The following is a 21970-nucleotide window of genomic DNA, read 5'->3' as shown; positions in this document are numbered from 1 at the left end:
AATGAAGTCCCTCCTATCGGCTTTTTTCTTTCATGGTTCATTCTTCTGGTGTTGTACCTAAAAACTCACTGTCAAATTCAAGGTCACCTAGATTTTCTATGTTATCTTCTAGAAGTTTTAGAGTTTTGCCTTTTCCGTTTAGGTCTATGATCCATTTTGAGTTAATTTTTGGGAATGGTGTAACATCTATGCCCAGATTCTTTTTTTTAATATTTCTTTTTATTCTGGTAAAGTATGTATGTAACATAAAATTTGTCATTTTAACCATTTTAAGGGTACAATTCAATGGTATTAATTACATTCACAATGTTTTTGCAGATATCACGACTATCTATTTCTAAAACTTTTTCATCATTCTGGAAACTCTGTACCTCTGAAACAATTACTTCCTATTCCCACCTCCCACCAGTCTCTGATAACCTCTAGTCTACTTTCTGTCACTACAAATTTGCCTATTCTAGATATTTCTTGTAAGTGGAATCATACAATATTTGTCCTTTTGTGTCTAGTTTATATCATTTAGCATAATGTTTTCAAGGATTACCCATGTTGTAGCATGTATCAGAACTTCATTGCTTTTTATGACTGAATAATATTCCATTGTATGAATTTACCACATTTTGTATATCCATTTATCTGCTGATGGACACTTGAGTTACTTCCACCTTTTGGCCATTGTGAATAACACTGAAAATTGGTGTAAAAGTATATTTGAGTTCCTGCATTCAGTTTTTGAGTAAGTATCTAAGAGAGGTATTGCTGGATCATATGGCAATTCTGTGTTTAACTTTTTGAGAAACTGCCATACTGTTCCACAGTGTATTCTTAATTATGACACCAAGAGCATGAACAAAAAAAAGAATAGAGAATTTGGACTTCATCATAATTAAAAGGTTTTGTGCTTCAAAGAACATTGACAACGATGTGGAAGAATAAGAACCCTTGTGCATTGTTGCTGGGAATGTAAAACAGTGCAGTGGCTGTGAACAGTGGAAAACAGTATGGAGGTTCCTTAAAAAACTAAAAATAGAACTACCTTACGACCCAGCAATCCCACTACTGGGCATATACCCTGAGAAAACCATAATTCAAAAAGTGACATGTACCACAATGTTCATTGCAGCACTATTTACAGTAGCCAGGACATGGAAGCAACCTAAGTGTCCATCAACAGATGAATGGATAAAGAAGATGTGGCACATATATACAATGGAATATTACTCAGCCATAAGAAGAAACGAAATTGAGTTATTTGTAGTGAGGTGGATGGACCTAGAGTCTGTCATACAGAGTGAAGTAAGTCAGAAAGAGAAAACAAATAGCGTATGCTAACACATATACATGGAATCTAAAAACAAAACAAAAAACATGGTACTGATGAACCTAGTTGCAGGGCAGGAATAAAGAGATAGACATAGAAAATGGACCTGACACGGGGTGGGAGGGGAAAGCTGGGGCAAAGTGAGAGTAGCATCGACATATATACACTACTGAATGTAAAATAGTTGGCTGGTGGGAAGCAGCAGCATAGCACAGGGAGATCACTCGGTGCTGTGTGATGACCTAGAGGGGTGGGATAGGGAGAATGGGAGGGAGGCTCAAGAGCGAGGTGATATGGGGACATGTGTATGCATATGGCTGATTCACTTTGTTGTGCAACAGAAACTAACACAGTATTGTGAAGCAATTATACTCCAGTAAAGATCTGTTAAAAAAAAAAGACATTGCCGTAAAATAACTAATAAGAACCTGCTGTATAAAAAAAATCAAATCAAATCAAAAAAAAAAAAGAATACATTGCCAATTCCAAGCTCATGAAGATTTACCCCTATGTTTTCTTTTAAGAGTTTTATGGTTGTAGCCCATACTAGGTCTTTGATCAGTTTTGAGTTAATTTTTATATATAGTGTGAGGTAGGGCTCCAACTTTATTCTTTTGCATGTGGAAATGCAATTGTCCGAGCACCATTTGTTGAAATGACTATTCTTTCTTCATTGAATGGTCTTTTACCCTTGTCAGAGATATTGGCCATAGATGAAGGGGTTTATTTCTAGACTCTCAAGTCTATTCCATTGATCTCTATGTCTGTCCTTATGCCAGTACCACACTGTTTTGATTACTCTGGATTTGCACTACATTTTGAAATTGGGAAGTATGAGTTTTCCAACTTTGTTCTTTATTTTCCAAGATTGTTTTAGGTATTTAGGATCCCTTGAGAATTCCATCTGAATTTGAGGTTTGAGTTTTCCATTTCTGCAAAAAAAGGCTGTAGGAATTTTGACAGGGATTGTGTTGAACTTGTAGATTGCTTAGGGTAGGATTGAAACTTTAACAATATTACATCTTCCAATCCATGAAAATGGGATGTCTTTCTATTTATTTAGGTCTTCTTTAGTGTCTTCCATCAATGTCTTACAGTTTTCAGTATACAGGTCTTATCACCTCCTTTGTTATTAGATTTTTTTCCTACATATTTTATTGTTTTAGATGCTATTGCATATGGAATTAATTTCTTAATTTTCTTTTTGGATTGTATATTACTGGTGTATAGAAACCCAACTGATATGTTGATTTTGTAACCTGCAACTTAGCTGAATTTATTAGCTCTAGTAGGTTTCTTGTGGATTCATTGGGATTTTCTATACATAGGATCATGTCATCTGCGAATATACATAGTTTTATTTTTTCCCTTCCAATTTTGGATTCCTTTTATTTCGTTTCATTGTGAATTGCTCTGGGTAGAACCTCCAGTGCAATGTTGAATAGCAGTGGTGAAATCATGCACCCTTATCTTGTTCCAGATCTTAGGAGGAAAGCTTTCAGTTTTTCACCATTGAGTATGATGTTAGTTGTATGATTTTCAAAAATGCCATTTATCCAATGAAAAAATGGGCAGAAGACCTAAATAGACATTTCTCCAAAGAAGGTATAACAGATGACCAACAGGCACATGAAAAGATGCTCAACATCGCTGATTATTAGAGAAATGCAAATCAAAACCACAATGAGTATCACCTCATACCAGTCAGAATGGCTATCATCAAAAAGTCTACAAATAATAAATGCTGGCAGGGGAGAAAAAGGAACCCTCCTACACTGTTGGTGGGAATGTAAATTGGTGCAGCCACTATGGAGAACAGTATGGAGGTTCTTTAAAAAACTAAAAATAGAGCTACCATATGATCCAGCAATCCCACTCCTGGGCATACATCTAGAAAAGACGAAGACTCTAATTCAAAAAGGTACATGTACCTCAGTGTTCATAGCAGCACTAGTTACAATAACCAAGATATGGAAGTAACTTAAGTGTCCTTCAGCAGATGAATGGATAAAGAAGATGTGGTGTATGTATACAATGGAATATTACTCAGCCATGAAAATACAATGAACTATTGCCATTTGCAGCAACATGTATGGACCTAGAGAATATCATACTAAGTGAAGTAAGGCAGAGAAAGACAAATATCATATGATATCACTTATATGTGGAACCTAAAAAATAATACAAATGAATCTATATACAAAACAGAGTCACAGACATAAAAAGCATACTTATGGTTACCAAAGGGAGAGGAGGGAGGGAATTAGGAGTATGGGATTATCGGATACAAACTACTGTACATAAAATAGATAAGCAACAAGGATTTACTGTATAACATAGGGAACTATATTCAGTATCAGAAAAATGAAAAAAATGCCATTTATCACAATGATAAAGTTCTCTCTTTTTTTTTTAAAGGTGAATTTTTAAAATTTTGTTTATTTATTTTTTTTGGCTGTGTTGGGTCCTTGTTGCTGTGTGCAGGCTTTCTCTAGTTGCGGCGAGCAGAGGCTACTCTTCGTTGCGGTGCACGGACTTCTCATTGCCGTGGCTTCTCTAGTTGCAGAGCATGGGCTCTAGGTGCACAGGCTTTAGTAGTTGTGGCATGCGGGCTTCAGTAGTTGTGGCTCATGGGCTCTAGAGCTCAGGCTCAGTAGTTGTGGCACATGGGCTTAGTTGTTCCACAGCATGTGGGATCTTCCCAGACCAGGGATCGAACCTGTGTCCCCTGCATTGGCAGGTGGATTCTGAACCACTGCACCACCAGGGAAGTCCCTAATAAAGTTCTCTTTTATCTAGATGAATTTTTTGGTATGCCTCGTTGTTCTGGCACCATTTTTAAAAAGATTATCCTTTCTCTCTTGCTCTGTTGTCAAAGAGCAGTTGACTATATTTATGTGGCTCTATTTCTGGGCTTTTTATTCTGCCCCATTTATCTGTATGTTTTTCACCAATTCCATATTGTGATTGTGGTAGCCTTATAGTTAAGTCTTCAAGTGAGGATAGGGTCTACTCAGGAGCTCCCCCGGTGTCTGCATGTAAGACTGCAGCCTCTCTGGAGCTGTAGTAAATTGTGATACTGGAGCTTCTATCTAGTGTGTGTCTGTGGTACTGCAGATCCTAGTGCATAGTTTATCATCTTTGTTCTCAGAGATCCCCAGTCTGGCACCCCATTCTTGTCAGTACTTGGATACATCAAGATAGAAACTGCTCCCTTGGGCAGCCCTTCTAAAATTCTGACATTGGGCATACATTCTTTACCTTTCCCTTCCCAGGTAGAACACAGGAGTTGGGGGTTTCCTCCCAGGGGAGAGAGGTTCTGGTGCAAGAGAGTGGACAGTATAATGAATTTTCTTAGCGGGCTTTGATGTTGTTGGCTTCACCCTTGCCTTTGTTGCAGGAACCTTTTAACTGTTTTCTGGATTTCTCAGAGAGGCATTTGGTCTGTTTGTTAATGTTAAGTCTCCATGGTGGCAGGCAGACCCAGGGCAGGCTTCCTGTTCTGCCATCTTGCTGACATCACTCCTCTCCTTCACTTTTGAAGGATAATTTTGCAGGGTACAGGATTCTAGGTTGGTGGGGTTTTTTTCCCCTCAATACATTAAATATTTTACTTCACTCTCTTCTTGCTTGCCTGGTTTCTGAGGAGAGTCAGGTGTAATTCTTATCTTTGTTCCTGTAAAGGTAAGGTATTTTTTTCCCTCTGGCTTCTTTCAAGATAATTTTTTTTTAATCTTTGATTTTCTACAGTTTAAATATGATATGCTTAGGTTTCGTGTTTTTTGGCATTTTCCTGCTTGGTGCTCTCTCATCTTCCTGGATTTGTGGTTTTTTGTCCTACATTAACAGGGGGAAATTCTCAATCATTTCTTCAAATATTGCTTCTGTTCCTTTCTCTCTTTCTTCTCCTTCTGGTATTCCCATTACACACATGCTACACCTTTCTTTTTTAGTTGTTCTACAGTTCTTGGGTATATTGGGTTTTGTTTTGTTCCAGTCTTTTGCTTTTCAGTTTTGGAGGTTTCTATTGACATATCTTCAAGCTCAGTGATTCTTTACTCAGCTGTGTCCAGTCTACTAATGAGCCCATCAAAGGCATGTTTCATTTCTGTTTATGTTTTTGATCTGTAGCATTTCTTTTTAATTCTTTCTTAGATTTTCCATCTCTCTGTTTATATTACCTACATCTGTTCTTGCATATTGTCTGCTTTATTCATTCAAGTCCTTATCGTATTAATCAGAGTTGTTTTAAATTTATGATCTGATAATCCTGACATCCCTGCCGAATCTGAGGTTGGTTCTGATGCTTGCTCTTTCTCTTCAAACTGTGTTTTTTGCCTTTTAGTATCCCTTGTAATTTTTTGTTGGAAAAGTGGGACATGATATTCTGAGTGAAAGGAATTCCATTAAGTAGGCCATTGGTGGTGTGGTGGTGAGATGTGGGGGACAGGAAGCATTCTATAATCCTATGAGTAGGTCTCAATCTTTTTGTGAGCCTGTCGGCTTTGGGCTGTGAACTTCACAAGTGCCTCTTGGTTTTTTCCCAGCCTTTAGTGTGACCTGATGGCTGGAGAGGTTGGAGTTGGGTTTTTCCCTTCCTCCATGTTGGTTAGACTCTGATAAAAACCCTAATAGGTTAGGACAGTTTATCCTTGAGGGCAGGCTTGTTAAGAACAGAATGCCCTGGCATAATTTAAAGTGGCTGCTTTTCCCCTCCCCTTCCAGAAGCCCAAGGGGATTTTTCTCCACCATTCACTGTGAGAACCTGGTAGAGCGCCACAAGATAAAACTCACAAAAAATGCTCAGGCTGCGCTGGAGTTTTAAACTCTGACTTGTACACACTGAGCCTCTAGCAGTTCATCAATTACAGTTCAGTTTTTCCTACCCTGGTACTGGTTCCTGGGGAAGTTTCTGCTCAGGGGTTTCTGCTCTGATAAGTTGTGATTCTCTGTATCTACCTGTCTGTATCTCCATTGTGGGGGGCAGCAGTTTGCTCTGTGAGTTCATTTCTCTGATGGATCTAAGAAGAATTATTGATTTTTCAGTTTGCTCAGTTTTTTCCTTGTTATGGCAGAATCGTGACTTCTGCTTCTTACGTGCGTGCGAGACCAGAAAACTTCCCCTAGAGTTTTAAACTCTCAAACTCATCTACACTGAGCCTCCAGCAATTTATCAGTTACAGTTTATGATTTTCTACCTGGTGCTGTTTTCCACAGTCTTTTGCTCCTGGGCTTCTGCTCTAGTAGGTTGTGATTCTCTATATCTGCTAATCTGTCTGTCCAATTCGGGGGGAGGCAGTTTTCTCTGTGACCTTAGTCCTTCAATAGATCTAAAAAGAGTTGTTGATTTTCAGTTTTTTTTAGCTTTTTCCTTGTTGTGAGCTTTTTCCAAGATCCTTAGGTGCGACACCAGAAACTGGAAGTCTCCCCTTTGCACTTCTAGTTCTACTACTACTTCTGCTTCATACCACCTTGGTTGTAGGTGTTTTTCTAGATCATTTATTTACCTAGGAGTGAAACAGCTGAGTCATAGAGTATGTATATCATCAAATTTACTGCATAGTGCCAAGTTAATCTCCAAAGTGTTTTTACCAATTTGCCATCCTACAAGAGGTAAATGAGAATTCCTGTTACTTTACACATTTCCAGGTCAGTCCAGTATTCTTAGAAAGGTTTAGGCCTGATGAGATCTACCTGTCTTTCATGAGGTCTTCCTTTAGTTTAGTGCCAACAAAATTATTTGTTAATATTATTTTTGATATATAAAGCTGCTTTTAAGAAATACTTTTAAGTATTAAAGTATTAATACATTTTAAGTATTTTAAGAAATACTGCCCTTAAGTAACTTATACCTTAACTTGTATGGTAAATTCCAGATTTAAATATCTATTCATGCATTCAATAAATATATACTGGGCACTTGCTGTGCTCTGGACACACTGTTCTACCTAAACATTGGGGATGCAGTAGTGAGTATAAGTCAAAAAGGAACTGTCATTCCAAGTTTTAACAAAAGATCTCACACTGGTTTCTTTAACTATTGAATTAATAGTTTAGAAAACATTTTGACTTAATGCATCTTTTTGTGAATTCCTAATAGATAAATGAGTTGGGTCGCACATTTTTAAATTATTTGTTATTAGTCTACATCTTGAAGATATTTTTCTTTGCATAGGTTGTATTATTTTTTAACTTTTAAGAAACATTCATACCTAGCACGGCACTTACTTAGTAGGAATTCAGATATTTGCTACTTGCTCCAAATTATAATTAAGTCACAAACCATTTAAATTCAGTTATCCTAGTCCTAAAAATATTAAACTTTCCAGCAGCTGGTAGAGTTCCAAACCTTTGCTAATATGCCCTCTTTTGTATCCACTGACAGTAGTTTTCAATTTGCACAAAAGATTTGACAGTGTAAAACTTTGTTCTCAGCATACCTATGATCATTTCATTGTAAGCCAAATTATGAGAAATTTAGAACCAATCACTGGATGAATTTTTTAGAAGTGGCAGACTAAACACATTTTGGTAGTCGTTATTGTCTGTGAAAAAGTCAAACTGTTTTGTCATAATTATGAAAAGTATAAAATCAAGATGGTTTCCACATGAACATAGCATTGGAGACCATTTAAATTTTTTTAAAAAGTTAATCCTTTGCCAAAAGCCTTAACCTTGAATTTTTTTTCTTAGTCCAGATGCTTGGTGCTACACAGTTTGAAAGTATGAAAAGCCTGTCAAGTTCATCACTGTCAAAGGATAATGATAGTGTTGAAAACTGATGTTCTCTATGCCTTTCAAGTGTAAAGACTGAAATAATCCAGTTTATCCAAAAGAAATCCCACCCACTTTTTCTTACTTGTGGGAAGTTATCTCACCAAGAACTCTCAATCCAGGCTGCAACATACGATTGTACAGGCTGTACATTGCACAACTCTGGGAGATTTTCATTCGTTCTTCGTTATCAGAGATTTCTATATTTGTGATAACAATTATTTGGGGGGCAAAGAGCAATAAAGTACCTTGAGGAAGTGTTGCTTTTTTTCTGATTTGCTTCAGGGTGTCATTGAGCCAGTAGAATTTTTGGTGTGAACATAGGATGATTGATGTAGTGCTGTAGCCATCTTAACAATCTGCTATGCAATCACCCAGATCCCAAATGCAGACACATTTACAGGACAAATGATCCATTTCTTTAACAAATAAGGTGTACAAAGAGGGCAGGGCAGTTTTAGATTAAAAGAGACTGAAAGTCATCAGCCAGATGCAATGTTTGGACCCTGTTTGGATCCTAGTTTGAATAAATTATCTGCAAAAGGACAGTTTTAAGACAACTGAGGACATTTGAATATGCCTTGGGTATTGGATGATATTAAGAAATTACTGTTCATTTTGTTAGGTGTGTAATAGTATTGTGATTACAAATTCTAAAAATCCTTATCTTTTAGAGATATATACTAAAGCATGTGTTGGTAAAATGATATGTCTCAGAATTTGCTTTAAATATTGATACTTCAGGGAAAAAAGTAGAGGAAGTTATCAGATCTAACAAAAATAGTAGAATATTGAAAACTGTTGAAACTCAGTGATGGTACATGAGGTGGTATAATGGTATATGTCATTATACTTTTGTGTATGTTTGAAACTTTTCTAATTTAAAAAAAGTAAAGAAAGAAAGAAACTACTTACTCTCACTGGATCGTATGTCCAAAGGGAAATCCAGTAGAAGTCAGTGAGGAATGTTAATTATTTTACCTCTTCTCCCGGTAGAAGTCATTCCATTTTAGGAATTATAGACAGCTCTAAAACTCCACTAGAATCACAAGTCATTTCCTTTCCTGTAGCTGGTTCCTAGGCTTCCTTCTACCACAGGTAAACTTTAGCAGTTCGTATCAAAGCTATACTAGTTGGAGGGGTGGGTTTATGTAAGTAATGTAAGTAGTTCTTATGAACCCCATAGCAATGAGGAAGTTAGCAGTTAACTTTTAGAGGATCAGCAAAATGATACAGTGCAAAGAATAAGGATATGGAACCAAAAGACCTGGTTCTATTAGTGATTAAATGTGTGACTTGAGCACTTAAACTACCTCTCTGATAATACCTGCTGAAAGTACCTCACTAAGATCTGAGAAGAAAGTAATGCAAAATCATGTCTTTTCAAATACAAATTATTATGGACCCAAACTAAGCAAGTTTAGTCTCATGCTAGCCATAAAATCTATGCAATTTCACCGGCCAGCTTAGATGTTCAGGATGCCTTAACTTCTGAAGAAAAAGAAATCTGAAGTTGTTAGATAAGTGTCTCCTTTGTGTCCTACTGGATTATTTCTTACAGTTACTCTGAATTATACTTTTTCTAACTGTAAAATTACATTTTTTTAATACTCCGTGTTATGGGAAATGTTTTCACATATATTGCCTCATTTGGCTTCTTTATCCATGACCTGTTGTATGATTTTTTATTTAAAGATGTTTTCTCCCAAATGGTATTATATTAGCAAATTTTCGTAGGCTGATCATCCTCTAAGACTTATTTTACTAAGTTAGAAATGTTTATTAAACGGTTTCGTGGTGGCTACTCTCTGAAAGAAGCAGTAAAGAATTATTTTATAAAGTTGGGTTACAGTCTCTGCCCTCAAAAGAAAAGGTATGTTGTGGTTCAGATAGTCTCAACTTTTTTGTGGTTCAGATAGTCTCAGCTTTTTTCTGCTTTCTGCCTCCCTGGAACTGACACGTGCAACTCACTGCCCTCAGTAACCCCTCTTCTTCTGCGCCGTGTTTCCAACCCCGGATGCCTGTGGGTGGGGTAGGCACTCAGGAGCGCTGCTGCAGTCAGTCACCAGTCTTCTCAGTCCTCTTCTTCTGTGAAGTAGGAATCTCCTTTGCTGCCGTTTACCCTTTGGGTCACTGCTTGCTTAAAATGATAGCACACTTTTGAGAGCTTTCTGTGTGTCAGGCACAGATCTGTGGGTTTTATCTCAGGTTATTATCTCCTTAGCCCTTGCCTTTTCCTAGTGAGCTATTTCCTGGCGGCTTGCATACTCGCCTATCTCCCACCTAGACCTTTCTCCTAAGCTCCAGTTCCACATATCCAGTTAACTAATAGACATCTCTGCCTGGATACACAGTCTTCAAATTCAGTATGTCCAGAACTGCTTTTCCTTTCGCATTTCGTCAACATGTATTTGACCAGCCGTTGTGCTTGGCGTTAAGAGATAGCAGCGTACTGTCCATAATTATATACAGTAAGAGAACTTCTGTGGTTTATTCTGAGCCTCATTTATATGTAAGAATAAAGTCAGACTTACACTTTAGCACGGCCTAGGGACCTCATGGTCTGGCCCCTGCTTCCACCCCCAGCCTCACCCTCTGTTCGCTTCCTTGCGTCTTACATTCTAGCCTGAGGAGCTGCCTCCTGTTCCCCCACCCACATACTTCTGTGTAGCTTTTTTGGAGTTTTAATTCCTTTCCCTGCTTTGTTAACCTTGAAGTCCCAGTTCTTCCTCTAAGCTCTGCCTTAGTATAGTTCATGGTATTTGCCAAGTAAATGTCAATATGTACCTGTTGTTGTAATGGACATTTTATAAAACTTACAAAGAAATGTGACCCTCATTCTCAAGGAATTTCCAATCCAGTGGAGGTAGGGCAAATGTAATTTATATGTATTTCCATAGAAAGTATGACTTTCCACCACAAAACAGGTATACCCCGCTTTTTGAAAGTTTGCTTAATGCCACTTTGCTTTTTTGAAAGACCTGTGTTAGTACCTGTTTTTGCTAACTGAAAGAAATCCAAAGAGGATTTTCGCTTTTATAAAAAAAGGGTGAAAAGCAAAACTAGTGTTCAGCCTCTGTTTTGCAACGAGCTGTTGTAGAAGGCAGCACGCACTCCGAGCACTGAGAGTGGCACCCCAGCTCCTTCCCCGGGAACTACACTCAGCGTCTCAGCATCAAGCCAGTGTGAACTGTCGCTGTGAGCCTCTGCGCTTTATCTCAGCTTACGTGCATCCGTTAGCAAAATGTGTCCTAAGGTAACTGCTTCTTTGTGCCATTTTGGCTTATGAAAGTTTTCATAAAACTCTACTTTCAGGTAGCAGGGGAAACCTGTACTGTATTTCTTGTATTACAATAAAGTGTGTGGTCCAGAAAGAGTACTCCATCTTTGCAGAGATATTACATTCTGACACACTGTAGTCTAAATAAACTGCACATATTGTTCAGACTATAATCAGTCTTTGGTAATAGTTACATTATTTCAGGATAAAATATAGTCACAAAACACTAACCATCTCTTTAACATTTAGAATTAGCTTACCAATTCTTAGTTTAAAAAAAAAATCCACAGCTTGTATACAGTTAATTTGCTCCCAGTCCCTCTCCTGCTCCTTTTACATGTTGTATCTTAAAGTCAAGCAAAACACTTAAAAGTTTTTAAACTTTTGTTAAATGAAAATAGCCATCACTTAAGATTACATGCATTATCTTTGATTCACCCTTTCTCTTTTATTACCAGTGTCTAGTCTCCAAATGCAGTGAGTTGTTCTTTCAAAATGATTATTGGATCTAATCATTTCTTTCCATTCTTGTGGTCACTTTATCATGCAAGCCAACATCAGTGTATTACTTGATTTTTGGGAGTGCTAAACATTAGGTCAGTTTAACCATCTCTAGGCTCACCTCTACATCACAGGCCTGGGTCCCTTCAGCACCTGATGAAGAATTTCTAAGATGTTGTTTTCATACATCAGTTATTCTAAGATCAGAGTCTGCATCTTGGTATTCAAAGCTTTTCATAATTTGGCTCCACCAAACTCATCCTCCCTTACTTTCCACTGCTCTGTATTTCTAGCTTTGTGTAACTTTGATTTTGTCATGTTTATTTCCCCTTTGCAAAAGTCTTTCAACCGTTTACTTTCCCAATAGTGTCTTTTCCTCCTTAGTTTTTCTAAATTCAGTTTAAGACTTGATCCTAGTTCTTCTCTAAGCACTCTGCTCCAATATCTCCTGGTACAGTGAACTCTTCTCTTCTTGGATATCTTCTGATTATCAGTAGACACAGTATCGAATATTGCCACTATGCAAACATTATATTCCTTATAGTACTTTGTTGTATATGGTCTTCTGTTGTCCTGAGAGTTGGTCAGAATATTCAGCATTGAAGTAGGAAGACTGAGGCCAGTTTAACTCAATCAGTCAGGATCTATATAGACTTTATCTACATTATTAGCTTTTTGTACTTAGATCTGCCTGATTAGGTCCTCTGATTAGCAGTTGGAGGCAGAAGTCAGGATTTCCTGGGAATAACTTATGTAGTTATTCATACATTACTTCAACAAATATTTACTGAGTACTTTTACTATGTGCTAGGCACTGTTCTAGGTGGTAGGGAAACAGCAGTAAATAAAACGGAAAAAGACCTCGTGCCTTTGTGGAGCTTTGGGGGGGCAGACAGACAAGGAAAGCAGTAACGTCACACAGCAGTAAGTGCAACGAGGAAAACAAATGATGAGTGACGGGGGAGGGGCAGGATGCTGTTTTAGATAAGACCGGGAAGAAGACCTCTCTGAGAAGGACACTCTGAACAGAGATCCAAATGAAGTGAGAGACTAAACAGTGGGGGGAAGGGGGAGGGGAGAACACTGCAGGCAGAGAAGGGAACCGCAAGTACAGAGGCCTGAAGGCAACAGTGTGTTTGATTTATTCAGGGAACAGTAAAAAGAGCACGTAACTAGAATATATGTAGTGGTCTAGAGGGAGAGTGGTTAGAGATGAGATCAGAGAGACACATGGGGAGCTAGATCGTGCCATGGTAAAACTTGCATGGGTTTTGAGCAGAAGAATGACATGCTAAGATTACTGTGGAAACGGATCCCTCATGCTGGTGAATGGGGAGCAGACTAGGGGTTGACAGTGAAGCAGGGAGAGTCCATGGGGCAGGTTCCATGTGAGAGGTGCTTGCTTGTTAACTCTCCATCAGGAAATGAACAGATGCTTTGCGGCATTTGTTATTCCGCTTATATTTATTGGGAACCTACTCTGTACCGGGCACAGTATTAAATACTGGGGACATAATGGTGAGTAAAAGACATCGTCCATCTCCTCATACACTAAGAATCTATAACCAGAGTTCAGTCCAACCAGTGGTAGTTGATATTTGTTCTTTGTTGAACTATTTCAAGGGAAAATGTTCTGAGTTTACTCTTAAAAAGCAAATCAGAAAAGGGAATATCCTCAGTTCCTCTAAAGGAATACTTTTTTATAATGGCCACAAAGCAGTAAAATGAGGGTCCAAGTTGGGTAGAAGTTACTGTTATGGCTGTGGCTCCTGTGAGATCACTGTATTCCTGAGTTACTTGAAGATGAACTATTTTATTATTTCATGCCCAAGGTCTGCACTGTAGTCTTGAGATGGACTGAAGGGGATTGAGAGAGTTGATCTTTAGGTTGGTTTGTATCATGGCACTCTTGACCTTTATCATATGCCTGTAGCTGTGATTTCTATAGAGAACTGTACCTTCAGTCTCCTAACTAACTTCTCACTGAAGAAGTCAGTGTAATTTATACTAAATGAATTAATCGGTATTATATTGGATTGGAATGGACATTGCACCCAACTAAAAAAATTGATAATCTTATAAGCATATAACACACCTATTATTTAGTATAAAAGCAAACCATGCACCTTGCATAAATGATCTCATTTAGTTCTCAGAGCAGCACAATTAGAAAAGTATTGTCATGACCATTTTATAGAAAAAGAAAATGAGACTCAGAAATGTCAAGTAGGGACTTCCCTGGTGGTCCATTGGTTAAGACTCTGCGCTTCCAATGCAGGGGGTGTGGGTTCGATCACTGGTTTGGGAACTGAGATCCCATGCATGGGGCACGACCAAAAAAAAAAAAAAAAGTCAAGTAAATTACCTGAGGGTGCATAGCTAGGTAAGTAGCAGGGCTCTTGACTCCAAACATTGGGCTTGTAAATACTACCCAACCCTGTCTTTCCTCTTCAGTCACTACCATTTCAAAATGAAATCAGTTGCCTCCTAGATTTAATCCTTACCATTCCCCTTCTCTAATCCTCCTCTCCCCACCGCCACCTGCACTTACCCTCTCCTCCTCAATTCACTATGTCAAAGAGAAAGAACATTTTTGAGAAAAAACTAATTTCCTAAAGGTTCAGGTCTACCAGCAGTAGAGTCTGACAGACCTGGGCTGGAATTCTAGATCATCCATTTTATTGGCTGCGTGACCTAGTACAAGTTACTTAACCTCTCCATACATCCCTTCACGTGTAAATGTGACTAAAAACTTACTTCATAAGGTGGGTGGGGAGATTGAAACAATATGTGAAATATGCTTATAATAGTGCCTGGCACATAGCAACAGCTCGACAAATGGTAGCAATTATTATACAAAACAAAACCACCCCTTAAGTAACAATCAAAAATTAAATATTAGTGCCATCAATATTTAGTCCATAAACATTTCTTTATGACGAAAAAATAGAAGATTGCCAAAATCATGAAGCAGCTTAAAAGTATGTAACTTTATAAATATTACTCTTGAAATTTCTTCCCAGTAACCATAAATTTGAGCCACTTGTATTTTTGTTTTAGAGTACTTTGGTTATCGTGAGACTTGACATCTAAAGTAAAAAGAAAGAGGTATATTTGTTATGCATTTTAGTGTACTCTAATGGTTTTGACAAAGTATGCATAGATGCTAGAAAGAAAAAAAAATCCCAATTAATTATTGCAGTTTTTCATAGTTGTAGACACAACTATGATTGAAAACATGAAGGGAAGTGTAGAATATTTCTGTGGGTACTCATCACTCCCAGTGAGTCATAGCACCAAACCGTGAAGTCCTAAAAGAATTCTTACAGGTTTAGAATATAGTGGAAATGTTAATGTTTATGTTAGGGGAATCTGTAACATTTTGGAAATATTTACCAACAAACCAAAAAGAATTTGGCATTTGGAAGTCTTTCATAGGCATAGTCTGTAATCAGACCCACAGAAATCAGCAACTTGAGGCCCTGGCACAAGTGAAATATCTGTAAAGGTTAGCTGGCGCTCTTACTCATTTACCGTACTGTGGGAACATGATCATCTTAAATCTTCCCGTCTTAGTGATCTTCATCTTTGCAACTTGTTCAGAAATGTTTGTGCTGATTAACATTTAAATGTTTTAAATACTGATTTAGCCATTTCTAGCACATATAAAATAGTAATAGCCTTTTAGTTATTTTCTTGCTTTTGAAGCCACCAGCTTCCTTATAAATTTCTTCATTACTCGTTATGGTCCTCAAAAATAGCTCTTCAGTTGAAATTGTGGTTTCCTGAGTTTCCTGTACCAGCTAACGCATTTCTCCAAGTCTATAACCGTAAGGACTGGTTACCACATACCATGTTTCATAGCAGATGAAAAATCCTTATGTTTTCACTTAATAGTCCCCCCAACTAAGTATTTAAGGTAGTCTCTGTGAGAGCTGTCTCCCTACCCCATTAGTATGTGAAGGAGCCAGATCCCTGAGATGTAAATGATAAAAAAGTGGGTTTTATATTTGAAGTTTTAAGTTACCAGCTTTTTTCTTTTAAAGCTTAATCATTGAGGTTTTCCAAGATAATATGTGTAGAAGGAGAAAGATTTTTATTTCAGAGACTGAAAAAAAGGAATACAACATTTTACAGCAGATTGCAGAAAAATGGGGCAATATTTAATTTTTTAATTTTTTATTTCTTAAATCTATCTATGAAGACATGCCTAATTTTTATTACTGCATTTAACTGCCTTTAACCTTAAAAGTAAATATTAGTTCCTTTGCTCGGGGCTTAAAAATAATCAGGAATAATTCTCAAGCAAATCTGGCTTACAAAATATTTTATCCTGTTGTCTTTTGTTCAGATTTCTTGGGAACTGGTATGGAGGAGGGGAAAACAAAAGATAAGATTTATTTTAATTTGCTAGAAAGAGTTGCCATTGTTTTCTTTACTGGCAAAGCGGGGAATGAGTGGCAAGGCATTGTCTCTACAAGAACAATTATTTGTGATTTGAAGCTCATGAATCCAATACTGTATCTTCCCTGGGCACATTATTTAAAATGTATATTAAGTCCTTTTCTCTCATGAAAATGGTATGTGTTTAGTCCTGAATTGAATGTTCATTCTCTTTTACTTTGAGGAAACCTATTCTGGTTGACTTAAGGCAGACTAGTTTGTTATAAAATGGAACAATTAAGCTTTACATCAATTTGTTTACACGATTACTAGATTATTTCAAACTAGCTTATTTTTTTAATTGAGGTATATTTGATTTACAATATTATATAATTTTCAGGTGTACAATACAGTGACTCACACTTTTTAAAGGTTATACTCCATTTAAGTTACTATAAAATATTGGCTATATTCCCTGTGCTGTACAATATATCCTTGTAGCTTATTTATTTTATACCTAGTAGTGTGTACCTCTTAATCCTCTACCCCTATCTTCCCCTCTCTCCTTCCCTCTCCCCACTGGTAACCACTCGTTTGTTCTCTATATCCATGAGTCTGTTTCCTTTTTTGTTATATTTATTAGTTTGTTTTAATTTTTTAGATTCTACATATAAGTGATATCACACAGTATTTGCCTTTCTCTGACTTAGTTCACTAAGTATAATATCCTCCAAGTCCATCCGTGTTGTTGCAAATGGCAAAATTTCATTCTTTATGACTGAGTAGTATTCCATTGTATATATGTACTGCATCTTCTTAATCCATTCATCTCTTGATGAACAGTTAGGTTGCTTCCATATCCTGGCTATTGTAAATAATGCTGCTATGAGCATTGGGGTGCATATATCTTCTTGAGTTAATATTTTTGTTTTCTTTGGATATATACCCAGGACTGGAACTGCTAGATCATTTGGTAGTTCTATTTTTAGTTTTTTGAGAAACTTTCGTACTGTTTTTCACAGTGGCTGCACCAACTTAAATTCCCACCAACAGTGTAGGAGGGTTTTTTCTCCACATCCTTGCCAACATTTGTTATTTGTGTACTTTTTGATGATAGCCACGCTGACAGGTGTGAAGTGATAGCTAATTGTGGTTTTCATTTGCATTTCTCTGATGATTAGCGATATTGAGCATCTTTTCACGTGCCTGTTGGTCATCTGTATGTCTTCTTTGGAAAAACGTCTATTCAGGTCTTCTGCCCATTTTTTTTTAATCGTGTTGTTTATTTTTTTGATGCTGAGTTATATGAGCTGTTTATATATTTTGGATATCAACCCCTTATCACTCATAACATTTGCACATATTTTCTCCCATTCAGTAGTTGTCTTTTCATTTTGTTCATTTTTGAAGTCTAGTTCTTTTTTTAAGTCATCTTTAGAAATAGTGATTTCTCTTTCTATACCTATTTTTATGTGCAAATTTTTTGTCATAACATGGCTAAATGCAGGTGCACACCTGACTTTCGTATTAGTTTGTTCAAGACTGAAAGAAGGCCAGTGTGGCTGAAGCATGAGTGAAGGGGGGGGGTAAGAGTGTTGTGAGATGAGATGGGTGATCTGTGTAGCAGATCATATTCAGCTATATGAAGGCCATGACAAGGAGCTCAGATTTTATTCTAAGTGAGATGGGGGACCATTTAAGTAGGACTGATGTGATGTGATTGAAGTTTTAAAAAAATCACCCTGGCTGCTATGGAGAAAAACCATATGGGGCAGGAATAGAAGGGTAGGAACAGAAGAGGCTCTTAACAGTAATCCAGGCTACTGGACCAGCGTAATTGAGGAAACAAGAGAAAAGGGGACAGATTGAGGATGTTTTACAGATAAAAGTTTACAGGACTTGGTGACGCTGAATGTAAGCTCTAAGTGAAAGAAGCATCAAGGACATGCCCAGGCCTGATAATCAGTTCACGCTACTCTAGTGGCCGCCTTAAGTCTTGTGTGCTTCCTATTCTGATGGGTCAGTGCCTTTGCTGTGTCTGATGACCCAAGGTTTGGGGGGAAAACTAGGGAGGAGCAGGTTTACAGGGGAATATCAGAGTTCTGCCCACTTACATATTATAACATTCCTAGATTGATGAGACTTAAGTGTCTGGATGAAAATTTTCTGAAACAGTATTCAAATAACAATAATATGAATAACATTCCAGATAGAAGCATTCCATATTGTTGCACATAACAGACATGAATCTCACCCTTCCTGCAGCTTCTGAACATCTGTCCACTAGTGAATTAGCTAAGTCTTTGTTTGAGAAAGCCTGGAAGGGGTTTTTATATCAGGTTATCTCAAGCTAATCACTATTGGCATTTTATATGGGAAAATTCTTTGTTTGAGGGGCTGTCTAGAGCATTATAAGATATTTAATAGCATCCCTGGCTTACTAGATGCCAGCAGTACCAACTCCCAGTTGTGAAAACCAAAAATGTCTCCAGATATCACCAAATGTCCCTGGGGGGCAAAATCCTCCCCATTTGAGAACCACTGGTTTATAATAAGCAACAGAACTTTCTAGCATGGTGCTGATCATAACAAAACTAACATCTATTAGCACTTGTTATAGCCGCTTTATCTTATGCTACCAGAACCACTGGACAAATTGGTTAATTTAAAATATCTGCTAAATTTGAAAATTATTTTTAAAGATATATAAATGCCTTAAATTTGTTTTTAACTTAAATATAAAACCACTTTACAATTGTTTGATGTTAGGCCACTGTCTTGAATATGAATCTATTGACTGGATTTCCAAGTTGTCATGTTACATGATGCACTTTCTACCATTCTGAGTTTTGTGTATTTTAAAATGGGACAAAAATTTGATTCTGCTTTCATTCTTTTTATTGATACATAAGTTTGTCTGGTCTTTTAGATTTCTCACCCATACCTCATTTAATCACATTTTGGCTGGAGAGGGGTTGGGGGAACTAGCTTTATTAAGTGTCTGTCAACCTTTCAGATAAAAGCGAAAGTCTTTTACACTCACAGTTCAAGGGCTGCTGAATACTTAATTACCCTAAGTGCAGCCAACAGGTTCACTGACCATTGCCACTAGATCTTTGCCACTAACAAGCACGTGAGGTATTAGAGAGCAGCCTCCTAGCCACAGCCTTCATAAGCCAGTATGCCTACAGAGCCAGTTTGATCAGGTGGAGACTGGCTAAGAGGTACTGTATGTGCCAAACACTATGCAAAGTACTCTACTCGATTCTCTTTTGATCCACAACATTCCTAAAACATAGATATGTTAATATTTTTGTTTTGCCTTTGAGAATACTGAAACATAAAGATGGTGTCTTGCACAAGGTTACACAGCTAATAAATAAAATGATCAGGCATTCTAACATATGCTTTACCGTTTCATCACAAGTCCAAGGCCATGGGCGTTAATTCTCTACAGAGCACTAGGCTCCAGTCTGGTCCGTGATCACACATCACACCTTTAAATCTTCAAAGTAAGTGCTGTGGCTAGAAAATGCGGGAGGTCAATATAAATCTATCACTTGAAACAATTCAAAGGATTGATAGTAAAGCATCAATTCCATGTGTGTAGGCTAACCCAAATACTACTTGTATTCATTTCCTATTGCTGTGGTGACTGATTACCACAAACTTAGAAGCTTAAAACAACACAAGTTTATCTTACAGTTCTGTAGGTTAGAAGTCCGACAGGTCTCACTGAGCTAAAATCAAACATTCTTTTCTGGAGGCTCTAGGGGAAATAATCCATTTCTTTGCCTTTTCCAGCTTCTAGAGGCCACCATGTTCCTTGGCTTGTGACTCCCCACTTCTGTCTTCAAAGCCAGTAACACTGTATCTTCCTGACACCTTCCACATCTCCGACTCTGAACTTTTCTGCCTCCTCCTCACAGTTTTAAGGACCTTGTGGTTACACTGGGCCCACTTGGATAATGCAGGATAACCTCTCTTACCTTAATAAAATGAGGCTTAGAGCTGTGGCACAGCTTTGGACGAGTTTGGTCCTGATCAGTTACTTTAACGGAATCTGTTTTGAATGGGCATTTTCACAAAGTCTGAGACTGAAAGTTTGATTTGTGTGAGAAATCAACATGATTGAATTGCTTAATATATTAAAACTGTCCTCAAAGCCCAGGTAAATGGATCAACTGTGTAATTACAGATAATTATAGATATGTGGGAGTCCTTTAGTATTTTAATAGTTTGAGATGGGTATAATCAGTCTCACCAAATCCCACACAGGAGGTTCTAAGAGAACCCTGCATTTGTTATAGAATGTATTTGATAGGTGATACTACAGTAACCAAATTCAAGATACTGAACAAAAATTAGTAATCTTCATTAAAGCTTTCTATTTAGGACTTCTCCTGAATGTGCTATTTTAAATGACTATGGATGTTAAAGGGATTGTTTCAATTAGAACTATTATTCTTTTCTCTTTTAAAAAATTATTTATTTTATTTTTGGCTGCGTTGGGTCTTCGTTGCCGTGCATGGGCTTTCTCTAGGTGTGGCGAGCAGCTGTGCAGGCTTCTCCTAGCGGTGGCTTCTCTTGTTGCAGAGCACGGGCTCTAAGCGCACAGGCTTCAGTAGTTGTGGCACGTGGGCTCAGTAGTTGTGGCTCACAGGATCTAGAGCGCAGGCTCAGTAGTTGTGGCGCATGGGCTTAGTTGCTCCGCGGCATGTGGGATCTTCTTGGACCAGGGCTGGAACCTGTGTCCCCTGCATTGGCAGGCACATTCTTAACCACTGCACCACCAGGGAAGTCCCGATTCTTTTCTTTTTTTGCGTTAATGTTCATCCAGCCTATCTATCCAGACAATGGCTTTATTTCTGACAAGCCTCCCAATGTGGTTGCCCTGAGTGTGGGATAGGCAATGACTTTAACTGTCTTTTGTTTATAAAGGTGATCAGCTCAACAATAAGGAATTAAAAAGGCAGTGATATTAATAACAAACACCATTTAGTGAATACCTCTGTGCTTGGCCCTTTATCTCATTTTATCCTCACAATTCTGCGAGGTAGATGGAATCTTTCTACCAATAAAAGAACTGTATGTTAGAGGCTAAGTAACTTGCCAAGCACCACAAAACTAATAAATGTTGGAAGAGATTTGAAGCTCAGTATATCTCATTCTAAACATTTTTATTCACTAATATATTTTTAAAAATTTGAGTATGTTCTAACATGTTTCCATTTTTACTTAAACGACTCAGAGACCTTAAGATATCTAAATAGTGAAATTTTGTCATCTTTGGCATAAAATATTTCAAAACTAGCATTTGAATAGTTATGTAAAACAGTAATGAATTATTACATTAAAATCTTTTGCAAAGGTAATCAAGGTAAACAAATTTGACATCCATTTTAAATTTCTTATTGTAGGTAAAAGGTTAATTATTTAAAACTTCAGGTTCCTGAACTTCAACTTGAAGCAGCTCCCTGATCTTAGAGAAAACAAAGAGGTATCATTTAAAAGATAAACCAGAAGGCATTTAAAATAACTGACTGAGGAAGAACTTGAAAAGTTTAAAAAGTTAAGAATACTCCTCTACGTGTTTTAATTAGTTTTACTATTTTCTGTCATAGGAGATGAGTATGATGTATGTGCCATTTGTTTGGATGAATATGAAGATGGAGACAAGCTCAGAATCCTTCCGTGTTCCCATGGTATGA

The 21970-nt window shown here is 37.5% G+C and overlaps 1 protein-coding gene across 6 annotated transcripts in view; it reads left to right on the top strand.

Moving 5' to 3' along the window:
* The window catches only part of RNF13 (ring finger protein 13), a 147612-nt gene that overhangs the window by 119967 nt on the left and 5675 nt on the right, over positions 1-21970 (top strand). For all 6 annotated transcript variants that reach the window (XM_082394427.1, XM_082394425.1, XM_082394428.1 and 3 more), the window contains one exon: positions 21884-21964. In XM_082394427.1, coding sequence (XP_082250553.1) covers positions 21884-21964 — 81 coding nt within the window. The remainder of the gene's footprint in view (positions 1-21883; positions 21965-21970) is intronic.

Source organism: Balaenoptera borealis (assembly GCF_965194805.1).
Source record: "Balaenoptera borealis genome assembly, chromosome: 5".
Lineage (NCBI taxonomy): Eukaryota > Metazoa > Chordata > Mammalia > Artiodactyla > Balaenopteridae > Balaenoptera > Balaenoptera borealis.
Note: the sequence above shows the minus strand (reverse complement) of the source record. Positions and strands in the feature narration are given on the sequence as shown.